The 13,355-nt window shown below is 33.7% G+C and overlaps 1 protein-coding gene across 1 annotated transcript; it reads right to left on the bottom strand.

The window, feature by feature from the left end:
- Positions 1–2,507: 2,507 nt before the first annotated feature.
- On the bottom strand, positions 2,508–7,389 carry COMMD3 (COMM domain containing 3). Its single transcript, XM_015811563.1, has 8 exons — positions 6,393–7,389; positions 4,701–4,812; positions 4,554–4,617; positions 4,421–4,455; positions 4,140–4,200; positions 3,995–4,051; positions 3,837–3,896; positions 2,508–2,882 (listed from the first exon to the last, which is right to left on the bottom strand). The coding sequence occupies exons 1-8, from the start codon at positions 6,529–6,531 to the stop codon at positions 2,823–2,825; spliced, it is 588 nt and encodes a 195-aa protein (XP_015667049.1). The 5' UTR covers positions 6,532–7,389; the 3' UTR covers positions 2,508–2,822.
- Positions 7,390–13,355: the final 5,966 nt, after the last annotated feature.

Genomic DNA, 13,355 nt, shown 5'->3' with positions numbered 1-13,355 from the left:
GTTCTTACATTTCCTTTTCTCTTTTTGCACAATAGCAGAATCCCAAGTAGAGACATCAGTTTTGAGGGTAGTTGGTGGCAGCATAGTCTAGCTGGTCTATTTGTCCTTTTGTGTCCATAAGAACCAACTTGAAATTCTCGAGCTCCTCAAGATCTTTCAGCTTCTTCTGCCCAGGATTGAAAGACTAAGTTGTTAAAGCTATTGACCACTTATTGAGAAGCAAGCAATCCTATGGTAGGCATTCCATTTACTATGAAGATAGTCTTTGCTTCATTTTGGGCAACCTTTTGCCTTGACAATTCTAAGGTGCCACCATTGGAAATTGTTGGGGCTCCTAACTGACTTATCATTTTCTTCCATCTTGGCAGGTCTTCATGGGATGCATAGTGTAGATCCCTGGGTGGATGAAGAGTGGAATGTTATTGTAGGAAGGAAGCCGGCATCAGAAAATGACCAAATGACAAAGAACTGCATTGGGGAGCCCTGGGATTAATCCACTTTTCTGAAAGATTTGCTATCAAACTCACTTTGAAGTTAATAACCTGTCTTGTTCGTCTGTGCATTGCAAGCACCCTGGCAAACACTATAATTCTGCTGTCAACCATTTATTGATATTAAAAGTATAATCTCCAACCAACCATCCAAAAGAGACTCTAATGAAAGAGGGCTTTTTCACTGTCCCCTGACAGTTTGATTCACATGAATGATAGTTTTGATACAATATTGTCACTCTCAGATCCTGCAGAGATCGTGAAACTGAAGACAATGGTTAAAAAATATCCTTATATTCATCTCCAGGAAAATGATGAAAGGGGAAAAGAAATATTCCTGGAAAGCATCATTTCACAATAGTTTCAAACCTCCACCAGAGAAGGAAATCCACACCAGTATCTTGCTGTAGATTTCACTGTACAATTTTGTTCAATCCAAGATTTGATTAACTTTCAACTTCAGAGCAACACATTCAAATGCAGTGGTTAGTGGAATAGGTTTCACTACTTTTATATAATTTCCCTATCTTGTATTTAGGTTGGGAAGGGAAATGTCTTAAGTAGTAATGGCTAAGCACTCTGAATGGAATCTACGTGCAACCACTATAAGCTCCCTTGATCAAGATCGACCAGAAAAAGTCTTTCCTTAATAGTCTTTCCTGACTTGTCACTCTCCCTCAGATGTGTTGGAATCTCAATCTTCATCATTCCTGCAAACATACAGAAGGCTAGATATAAAATACAGTTGGAAGGCAACAGTTTATGAAAAGCTATCTAGCAACATATGAACCAGAAAAGGGAGTGATGGTAGTGAGCAAGATATTTAAGGAAAGAAAATCCATTATTCCCAGACTATCTTATACTTTCAAATGACCAACGTTGTTTTTTTAAAAAAATCCACTCTGTTCTTCTCATCTATTAAAAAAAATCCTGTTAGGGAATACAAAATATGAAGTAAAGAACTTCTTCCTGCTTTATTGCAGATGTAGTTCTCTCCAGATATTCTGGACTTTAAAATTTTTCAGGGTGGCTAATGCCCTGAGCTGGAAAGTTTAGGCTAAGGCATTCCATTGTTTGCACACTCTCAAGGCTATGAAGATGAGGATGATTATACTTTTCTCACTGTGTATGATGAATTAGTGGGACCACTGCCATGAATGACAGGTTATTCAACATCCTTAAGCAAGCAACCTTTATGTGGCAGATTTCTGTTGTTGTTAAAAAGTAACAGAATCAGAGCTAGGTTGCTGAGTTTCCTTCTACCTCCTAGCAAGCCATTTTTGTGCCTCAGAGCATATTTTCTACTACACCACAGAGTGAAGACCAATATATATATAGCAAGCTTTTTCTAGCTTGGTGGCACCATAAGACAAGATTAAATTCCTTTGCTTCTGCATCCTTATAGAAGACACTGGCTCATCTCACAACTGGCTCATCTAGATTTCCCATCCTCTCCACATAGCAAAGACCACTTACAAGATGGAAGGAAAATGAGAACTCAAGTCTTTGTGCATCCCACTCTCCAAATATTCCAGATTGACATTGCTGGCTCTCTAGATTAGGGGTATAATTAATAAGTTTAGCCCACACTGCAACTTGGGGATAAGATTTTTTGTTTTGTTTTTTGAGCCATGGAGACAAGACTGATCATATTCTATTTATAATCATTCAACTGCTGCAATTCAGGACACTCCAACTATTTTCTATTTGCAGAAATGATTGAATATTAATAAGTAAACCAAGCTAAGGCAGATGAATGATAGAATCTTCTCAACTTTTCACATAAATAACTCCAACATTAAAAGGGGGGGAGGGGAATAGCAGGAATTGGCCTTCACCAAATGAGGTGCAAGCAAGGTGATAACTTTATTACAGTAGAATGACTTTAAACCCAGAACTCTACATCTCTTTAACATGGTTTTTATTGAGTGGGTTTTCTTGGAATAATATAACTGCTAGGAATCCAATCCCTCCAACCCATTATTATAGTCAGATAAGACACACAAATTAGATTTATATTTTGTTTATTAGATGATAAAAGTAAAAATGGTGAAATCAAAGATTTATTTTAGAAAAGGGCAAAACTGAGACACAAGCAGATATTTAAAAAGTGTATTACTATCTAAACAGATATGTTACAGTTAAACAACAAGCTCAATAGTTTTTATTGCACACAAACTTATAATGTTATGTAGAAAGTAAAAAGTCCATTTCTGTTTGCTCAAACATATATCACAGTTCCATTAAATAAAACCAGGAAAAAAAGATCATCATATAGTCAAAGAAGCATTTTCTTTTCTTCTTCAATCCAGTTGATTGTCAAGTCTGTAATTATAGTTGAGTTGTTCTTTCTAGACTTTTAGCTGCATCTTTTAACTTTCCCACTAAATCCTAAAATATAGAATAAGAGCTTAAGAAAATAAATATTTTTCTGTAAATAACCTATTCTATGCAATATTAGAAGTTTTCTTTATACCAAAATTTCCAGTGATTTAAAAATGCATTTTTTGCCATTCATAATTTTAAGAAATACTGAAACTTCTTCATTAGAGGAGTTTGAACTGATAAATAAGTAATATAAATTGTATTTTTCTTATTTGTCAAGTAACACAGAGAACAATATAAATTCCTAGTTTAATAGAATATAAAGAAATAAACTCAATAATTTTCTGATTTTTAGATGTTATATATATATAACACATATATATACACATATATATACACACATACATATACATATACATATATAATTTTAAAACAATATGAAATTGTAGACAGTTGCTTATTTCTTAATTTCTCTGGTTTGGGCAAGTTTATTCCTTTTTTTCTTATTAGTAAGTTTATTAGATAAACTTTGGGCAAGCTTATTCCTTTTTTTCTTATTAGTAAGTTTATTAGATAATGAAGCTTACTCCTAATGCAAGGGATTGCAACTTTATATTATTATTCTCAGATCAGTTGTTTTCATTTTAGTGTAAATTAGCTGTAGATAATGGGGACTCAGGTATCAATATAGAGTAATTTAAATAAAACTAAATAAGCCAAATTCCATGTTCATATTATATTATATTATATTACACATTCAAGTATATAATACAGGAAATGGTTCATCTAATTTAGCACATTTGAAAGAGGTTCCATCCATTCTGCCAAAAATAATATTTTTGTGTAGTGCACTTAATATGAATCAACTTGAACTCTTATATTGAAAAAGTAAAAAAGCTAATATTTCTGTAGTATTTTATATTTTAAAAGATGAGACACAGTGAAGCATTTAATATTTTTTAGACTTTTATAAAGTCTGGTACTATTCAATATCAGTACAGAAAAAGTGAGGAAAAATACCTGCAATTGCTCCATAGAACAACTAAAATTAATGTCCTGATGAGATCTTGAATCATTGTTCTAAAATAACAAAATCCCAAACATTAGTTGTTAATAAGTAACAAAAATTAAAACAATCATAATCTACTAATATTTGAATTTCTGGATAGATGTAATACCTCTACTTTTAAGGTCATCAAATAGGCAGGGCAATAATTTTTATGAAGTTGATTAGTCTAAAGTGAAAAGACAGAAAGAAAAAAGTAAATTTTGCAAATCAAAGAGAAAAATAAAGAAATTAATACACATTTTATTTAAAATTACCTTGATTTGATATTCCAAACGCCAACAAACATCAGTTATATGTAGTGGACATCTGCCTATACTGAAAAGATAATATCTATTAGGCTAAGATATATTGAACTGTATATATATTGAATCTCACAAAACTGTTGTGAGATTTTACAAAGAACAGTAACAGCAATTTATTAATTATGGTTTCATGGAGTAAGTAAGTTACCCCAATTAAATAAGTTGTGAAGACATTTATTATTTTTAAGATGCATTTGAAAGTTGGACGATCACTGTAACTTCCTTGGACATACCTTCCCAATATGATTTCCAAGGTATCCTTATGTTTCTACAAAAAGGAAAAGGATAAAAATAGAGCATGTAAACTACTACAGATTACACAAAACTTAATGGAATGTATTAAAAAAGATAAAATATGTTTGAAACCTGATATTCAGTGCAAAATTTTTCAATTCTTTCTCTGTCAAGTTTACAGTCTTCCAGATAGGTACTAAAAGGAAAAGTAAGATGTGTTCATCAATAAATCTAATATAAGTCAAATAATTTTTTTAAAGTTGAAGAGTTTTAGGATACCTTATTATAGATTTGTCAGCTTTTTGTTTTCCAGCTTCTATTATACAAGTGGTAGCTGCTGCGTGGCAGTATTTTAATATTGCTGGATCAATATGTTCCAAATCTGGGTAATCTAAAAATAAATGAATGGTTGATGACATGTTTTAGGAGGGTATACATATGAGAACTAAGTCCCATGCAATTATAGCAGCTGAGCAAACAGAAAGCTATTATATTGGCAAGATTTACAGTTACCATTCTAATCACAATATTGGGAGAAGGATTTGTTTTCATAGATCTCCCTTTATAATGAATTAAAATAATGTTGGAATTTCAGGTTCCTTTCATTTCAAATGTGAATAATTTCCCCAAGATCTGAAACATGATATTAGTTATTTCCAGCAACAACTAGATTTCGATTTATCCCAAAAGCCAGAAAACACCGAAGAAAGGAAAGGGGCTCAGTCATTACTCCAGCACAGTCTCCTGTATGTTCCCATTCTCTGCCATCCATTCCTTGAATTACTAGCAAACAGAATTTGGGAAATAATCAGATTGATGAACGTCAGTGAACATTTATATTTTTAGAAAATTGCGATCTTCGCGCTCGGGAGGAGAGGAAGAAGAGTAAATAGTCTTTTGCCAACTAAGGAGGAGACTTTCTCAAAGTCCAGATAACCATGTGAAATGATTTTTTTGAATGCTAGAGGGAGTTAGCTTTTCTAACAATAGTGCTAGAAATACCGGGTCTCTATCCCCCCCCCCCCCGTTCACAGCTCAACTTTTCTGATTTTTCCTTTCTTTTTTTCCGCCGCGTCCCATTTAAAAAATCCGAACTGTTTTCCAAAGTTGCAGTTCAAACGAGCACCTATCGGAGGCCGCGCGTATTCAGCCCCAGCTCACGCAGGGCTCTTCTCCAGGCAAGCGGCAATCTCGGTTTTTCTCCGGCCTACTCTCAACAAACCGCGCAGTTTGGCAAACAGCTGACAAAGTCCAATTGTCGGAGAATTTCAATTTGAAGAATATATACAGAAAAAAAACCATCAACACAAATGAGCGGCGTTTACTGGCACTGAGCAATTCGAATGAATAATATCACAGTATCACATGATCACAACAAAGCCTGCGGGATCCAGATCCCAAACGCAATTCGGTGCTTTCCTCAAGCATATTCACCCGCTTGCTGCTTTGACTTTTGCAAAAATTATTTCCGATTATCAGTATACCGGGAATGCCTCGCCGGAGCAGGAAAATTAAAAACAAAACGATGAAAACCAACCGACCACGATCATCAGAGAGGCGGAGGAAAGCGTCTCCAAATGGCATCTCTCTTTCTCGGTCTTTCTCACTTTTTAGGCCATAAATAACCGAGAGGCACCCTTGCATTTTGCAAGGAAGTGACAACCGCGGGGAAATGGAGGAAATCAGCAAGGAGAGCAAAACCCCGAAAGAAACAAAGGGAGGGAGAGGGCGCATCGCACCATCTGAGCGCGGCTCAGCGCGGGGGAGACTTCCTGCACTTGACGGGAAACGGCTGTGGCCGCCGCAACTAAGCAGCCAGGCGTCAGGACTGGCTATAGAGCAGCGCCGAAGCAAGAGCGACCTTCTGTGCCGCCGCCACGCTTCCCTTAACCAGAGCCCAAGTCCCCTTTCAGCGCGCAGCTTTCTTCCTTGCCGGAGGGCGGAAGATCGAGCCCGGGATCTAGCACTCACCGAAAACGGCCTCCTCGGCCTGGCCACTGAGCAAGCTCTGGAAGGCACCCTGGAGCAGAGCCTGGAAAGCTCGGAGCGAGAAGCTACCCGGATCAGCCAGGATCTGTAAGCCGCTTTGCACAGGCTCCGAAAGCTCCATTGTGAGCCGAGCTGTGACCTTCGACACGCCGCCCACGTGATAGCCGCGCTCAGCTGATCCTGCAGCCGAAGGAAAGCTCTGGCGGCGGCTGTTTGTTGCAGATCCGGATGGGTGACTGCGGCTCTGCTTCCTTGCTGTGGGCTACATATACTAAACCTTAAACCTTTTCCCTGTGATCCAATGTATCCGTTTCCATTAAGCTCTTCAGTAGTGTTGTATTTCCTATCTCAAATGCAAGGTCAGCCATCTTCCTTTTCTTCTTGGTGCAAAAGACTTGTCCGGCTGCATATCTTACATTTTAACCTTTTAAAGGATCGTGATCGCGATGCAATAGATGAGGAGGATCGAAACTTTAGTTTCAATTCTGTTATGGAATCGGCCTGGAAAACGATTCAAACAGCGTAGCTCAGAGTGGCTAGCTCAATAGGCTCCTCCAAGCACGCAACAGGCCTTTTGTTTTTCGTTCTGCAACTTTGGAGCTGAATTTACGGACAAATAATTTTATACGTTCAGAATGGTAAAATATATCCTACACCTCAAAAGACATTGTAAATTAAAAATGATAACTATGGTTAAGTACCTCCCTTCATTTCCTTGCGTCTAGCTGTTATTTACATAATATTTCTTATTCTCTTTTATATGCTGGCAGAATGTCATAATCTACTAATACCTTATAAATGACCATATTTCCTTGTTTTCTCTAAATAATACAAATATTTTGCTATCATTTATCATTGTCTAATAGATTGTAGCATTTGAAATTTAGATTTATGTAGAGCAGTTCATAAAGGTAAAGGGCAAGGCATTTTTGCATATGGTACATACAGTTTTCTTGAGTTTACTCATAGTCCATTATGAATATGAAATATTGCTAATTTTTAATAAAGATTTTATTCTATGATTATGTCCTGTTGCATATTTACATTTAGGTTTACAGATAAAGTCAATTCATATAGTGAACTTAATTGGGTAAGAAGTATGCTTGAGAGCCTAGGAGAGTAAGATTTATGTTCAAATCAAATTATCTATCTGTTTGTCTGTCTATCTAATTGAACTGTACTTCTAATTATTATGACCAATTTAATTGAGTTGAACATATAATTCTGAAAAAAGACAGTTACATGTTTGATTATTTTTTATGAACTGTCTTGAGTACTTGCAAAGATGGTTAGTTCTTGCAAAGATGGTAAAATATTGTAATTAGAAAAATAACAATGTTACAAGATAATAAAAATCAAACTTGAGGCACATTCAAGAGAGAATGTTTCTTGCTAGAGTTTGAGTGGATGTAGACTTCTAATGCAATTCCCCTTAAGTCGTTTCTATAATATCAAAGTGGATTATATGTGATTTATATTTTTTTATTTGTAGGACTCTACTCAGTTTGTTGGTTTTTCAGTATTTAGCCAATCATGAAAAGCAGAGTGTCCTGATAGATATTTGGAGGGGTGGCCAAAGAAATTCCTTGACTGTAGGCTTTCAAAGAAGGTGAAAGAAAGATGGCAGTGGCAAAATATCTCCAAGAAAACAACACCAACATATCCATGATGGAACTTGAGCTAAAGATAAAGAAGACATTTTTGGTTGTGGTTGTTCTAAATAACTAAACTAACTTGGTAGAAACCCACTGGTGAATAAATACACTGAGTTATTAATAGCAGTATCTGCTATTTTCTTGTAGATTTCTGAATTCATCATTTTTTTTATCTTAGACAAAACTCAGGTATCATTTGATCTTTGTTGTTTATTTGTTTGTTTCTTCATATTTATATTAGCCCTTTATAAACAGATGGCAATGGCACTGAATAAATGTTACTATACAAAATAATTCAGGCTGCTTTGGGGAGTCAGTCCTGTTTAATTTAGTGGAACTTCTACCTAGTTAATTTAGTGATAAGTGTTTCATTAGTTTTGAAGGGATCATGGATTCCACCATGATTAGGGTGTTACTATGACAACAGGTAATTCATTTTGCATTCCATATCCTAATGCAGCTGTGGTTAATGTACCATTCCAATTTATAGTGATGCATGAATCTATCTATCTATCTACCTACCTACCCACCTACCCACCTACCTATCAAAATTTCATAGGTATACCTGCCAATTCCATCATTGGCAGGTATACCTATGAGGGGTTTTTAATCATATTTTAATCAGACAATTTAAATATTTCATTTTAATTAATTTTAATTTTGTGATGTTATTGGTGTTTTTAATTGATTGTCAGCCGCCCTGAGTCCGCAAGGAGAAGGGCGGGATATAAATTCGAATAATAAATAATAAATAAATAAATAAATAAATAAATAAATAAATAAATCACAAATTCCGTGTTTTCCTCAAACAAAATTTCCTTTAGATGTGTTTACGTTTCCTGGATTCAAAGACCTTTTGTTGTATTTGCATTACCCTATTTTAGCAATATTGTGACTAGTCTCTACAATGCATACTGTCTCTTTTGTTTCACAGTATTGCTCTGCCTATTAAAGGAAAACCACAAGCCCTTCTTACATTATGACTACCGCATGGAAATCCCCCGTAACAAAATATTTAATGCTACTTTGAAAACTTAATAAGACTGTTATACATCCTAACATTCAGACAAACCTAAGGGAGAAAAAATAGATAATGGCTGCATTTATTATTATTTAAAATTAACTATCAGCTTGCAGCCTGTTTTCCTCAGGGTAATTATAAAAGAGAATCCATGAGTTTCTATTGAAAATATTGCATGCATGAGCTGATTAAACAGTATGGCATACTACATATCTGGAGTTTTTTAAATGACTGTTTTAATTCTTTGGTAGTTAATAGGAAATTAATATTTGAGTAAATATGGCCTGACTTTCTAAGCTAAATAATGGCAGGGATTTTTTGTATTCAATTTTAGATTATTTCAATTCTTTTGATCTTCAGGGGAGATTTGTATTTAAGTTTTTGTACTGTAATTGATACTATTTAATTGGGACTAATAGCTTAAAAGAGAAGTTATCAGTCAGCAGCAATTCTTGATACTCATTTTAGATAATGATACTGATTTGGGCTTTGGGTTCTTATTCATTCATTCAGAGAAAAAGAGGATCTATATAACTTAATTCTCAAACATTGGTGAGTCAGTGATGAGTCAGTGATTCTATTAAACTGTTAGTCTGCTGACTTAGTGATTTTATTTATATGTACATAGCATTGCTTTAATATTTAAAAATGAGCAACTTTTTAAGTGTTCTCTTTCTCTACAATTGAATGTTGAAGTTATAAGGAAAATAAAATCCTCCTTATAGACCACTTTTATAGTACCGTTTATTGGGAAGAACACTGCAATTTTTAATGTACACACATTCATAATTATTATTGTAGGATGTATAATTATCATTCTTTGTTATTAGGCAAACAGTGTGAACTCTTTCACTATCTTTAGTTATTCATAATGATATTTTCTCCTAATTAGCATAACAAAAGTATTGAAAATTATCCTTAACTTAGGAAATGATCTTTGTCTTTCAAACTGTAGTGCAGTTTAAATTCTAAAATGCTTACATTAAGTTGATATAATTGCAACACAAGCAATTACTAATTTATTTGCCCAGAATTTTAGTTTTTAATCTGAACTTATTTTTTTTTAATTTAATTGCTAATTGATGCCTTTGTTTGTCTTAAATTTGGGGTTTTGATAAGTGGCCTAGAAATACAGAGACCATAATAAAGATATTTGTAAACATAAAAGTTTTAACAATTTTTCATTTTTGAAAGGGTATCTTTGATTCTTAAAGAACAGAAGTATTGTTAATTAAGCAAAAGTGACTAGGTGAGAAAAAGAAATTTCAAGAGCAGGGTACATAGGCTCAGATCTCAAGTATGGATTCAGTAGAATAAGATCATACTAATCTTAACTCTTTTGAGATCATGGACCATAAACACACTTGTTTCATTTTCTATCTTTCCATATATAGAATGAAGAATAGCCATGATTATTTAAAGAAACAAGGGGCAATTGGAAATAAATATTGATGGAAAGAAATACAGCATCATTTATAATACCACTTTCTTACTTTTTCTTACATTTAATGCTTAACAATAGAATGTATAAGATTACATAGGATGACATTTTTACTCATTGTTTGGACTGGATTTGGTTAAAGAGAATCCTAGAGCTGGTGCAACATTCAGTTTCTTTACTATAGTGAATTCTAAAAATCCATTTTGTAAAGATATCGTGAAGGAAATAGTGGCATGAGCAGAACCAATTCATAGAACCTTCTCAGGTTATTCTAGGGCAAGAGGACCATGAAATACTGTTTAAGAAATGCTATACCAGATCATTCTTAACAAGACATCTTAAAGTAGTTTTGAAGCTCAGAGCTCTTGGAAGGAAATCAGTAATAAAATAAATGCAATTCAATGGATTTTTTTTACATTATCAGAGATGCTGATAGTTCAACAATTCTGTTTAGATTTATACTTTTTGATATAAAGTTCCTTATGATGTAGTTTATTCTACATGCAAATCAATCAGACTTTAGTTCATGTGGATTATATATTAGATTGCTATCATATGTACATTTACCTTGAAATTGGGTTTATAAAACGTATAAGGGTGCTTTGTAACTTATCTTGGAGACAATGCAAAGTATTTTTAAAAGATGAAATGGTTTGAATAAAAGATATACATTCATTGTTTAAAAATTCATCTTTTAGAATAATTTTTATCTCACCAAGCAGGCAAGCAAGCTGACATATCTGATTTGTTGTGTTAACAAAATATCATTTTTATTATATTATCTTAAATTTAATACGATTAAAACTATCGGAGAAAAATATTTTAATGTGATTAAAGCTATTAAAGAAAAAATGTTAAGTATTTTTTTAAATAAAAATATTCATTGTTTGTTTAGCTAGACCTTGATGCCCATCTGTTCTGCCCAAGATGTTTATTTCTAAGTACATGTAGTTCAGCCACATTATATTTATGTCTCTCAAAAATAGATCCATTATGGGATTTTTGGGTTAACTTTTTATTTTTTCCCCACTTGACATTCTTTGACCCATAGGACATACTAAGAAGGACTTTAATCTTGCAAACGTATGAGCATCATTATTTTTATAATTACAATAGGAAAATACTTCTGAAAGAAAAATACAACTTCCTAGGCACCATTGGAAGTCTGACTGTTCAAAGGTAGAAGTGACCACAGATTGCCAGAAAAATTACATGTTCAAAGAATGTTCACAACTAAGAAATGCATGAAAGTTTCATATTCCACGTAGGACACAATTATTAAAATCAATAATTAGCAAATCAGTGGCAGCTGCTATTTTGCTAGTAAGTTGACCTGTTTTTATAGTATTTGCTGCCATCATTTTTTCACTTGCCAATGACTGTTGACAGGTTATTAGGGTTTTCTTTCAACAGATTAGTCTCCTTGCTGTGCAGCCTCTGAAATTTATCATTTTCGTAAAGATTCTTAAAAGAACTAGTCATAAATATAAAGGAGACCATAACTGTTCAATTAGTAAATGGAAATTGCATTTTAGATGTTTAATGGGTTAGGTGTGGGAACTATTTCATAGAGAAGTCTAAGAATTACAGTATATCTTATCTTTTGAGTAAAACCACAATATTATTGTGACCTATTTAAATACAACATTAATTGCAGTTGGAAAATATCACTTTGTTCAGCACAGGCACTAATGTGAAGGAGCATAAGATAAATACTAAACAATGTTTTGATTTGTTTGAAGAAGTGAGACCACACAGCAGCTACAATGTTTTCTAGCGAAGACCAAACCTATGTGCACTATGAAGACAGTCTAATAGTTATACATCAGCATGGAAAGACATACACCAAAAATTATTTTTCAATAACCCATGAAGAATTGGCAGATTTCAAGGGTTATAATTTTTTAGAAAAATTATGGACTCTCTACAGAACATGAATTTGCTTTTCTCTGCATCTTTTAATGGCTTACAGAAAGCTTAGATTCCCATCTGTTTTTGTTAATGATCTCTGCACCAAAGAGAAGGTGATAATCATGGAGAATGTCCTACCCATAATAGTTTATCCAAAAGGGAACAGCTCTCAACTCCAACATCTGGTGCTTTATCTCATGCGAATTAAACTTGGTGCATACAACATAATGTTTTGTTAATTATAATTTGATGAAGCAAAAATATCACTTATGCACACTGAGATAATATTTTTATTTTGATACTTTGTTGTCATCAAAGTGAAAGTTGAGTAGGGAAGGACTTTGGAACCACAAATCTATCGATGCTGCTGAGTTTTATTTTTTTCACATCAGAAAAAAATAGAAAAAAAGAATAGTCCAAATATTGCAAACCCTGTATTTTTGTACAAATGTGCCCATGTAGGGGAAAAAAGATAGGAAACTTGCAACTATATACAGTGAAACAAACATTATACAAAATTAATATAGTACATCATCTCAAATATTGTGAGGCCTAACATCTCAGTTTAAGTTTGTTGTTTAATAGAACTGATTCACCTTGTGCTAGTGTATGTGTGTATGAAAATCTAATATAGGGTAGCATGTGTGTGCACGCTTTCCTAGGTTACTTTTTTTTCCTAGAAAAAAAGTAAAACCAGTTGGGTGGGCCTGTTGCAGGATAAAACAAATGAAATATTGTATGATTTGTGCACAGATCAGCTAATCAAGTAGAGCAATTTCACAACCTGAGGAAACCATGTAGCTTAACTGAATATAGATATTAATAGAACAGATCTAAATTTGAAATAAAATTATCCAAAGTAATAGCAATAAAGCTTATAAATTAAATATCTCTGAAAGGCTTATTTCTTACATTTA

The sequence above is a fragment of the Protobothrops mucrosquamatus genome, unplaced genomic scaffold (assembly GCF_001527695.2).
Source record: "Protobothrops mucrosquamatus isolate PMUCROS unplaced genomic scaffold, P.Mucros_1.0 scaffold45, whole genome shotgun sequence".
Taxonomy (NCBI): Eukaryota; Metazoa; Chordata; class Lepidosauria; order Squamata; family Viperidae; genus Protobothrops; species Protobothrops mucrosquamatus.
Note: the sequence above shows the minus strand (reverse complement) of the source record. Positions and strands in the feature narration are given on the sequence as shown.

Bases quoted from the DNA above. Each gene is read 5' to 3' on its own strand.
- COMMD3 (XM_015811563.1), bottom strand. From the start codon at position 6,531: ATGGAGCTTTCGGAGCCTGTGCAAAGCGGCTTACAGATCCTGGCTGAT. The intron at 4,813-6,392 runs GTGAGTGCTAGA...ATTTATTTTTAG, and splicing joins GGCCGAGGAGGCCGTTTTCG to ATTACCCAGATTTGGAACAT. The intron at 4,201-4,420 runs GTATGTCCAAGG...TTATCTTTTCAG, and splicing joins TTGGAAATCATATTGGGAAG to TATAGGCAGATGTCCACTAC.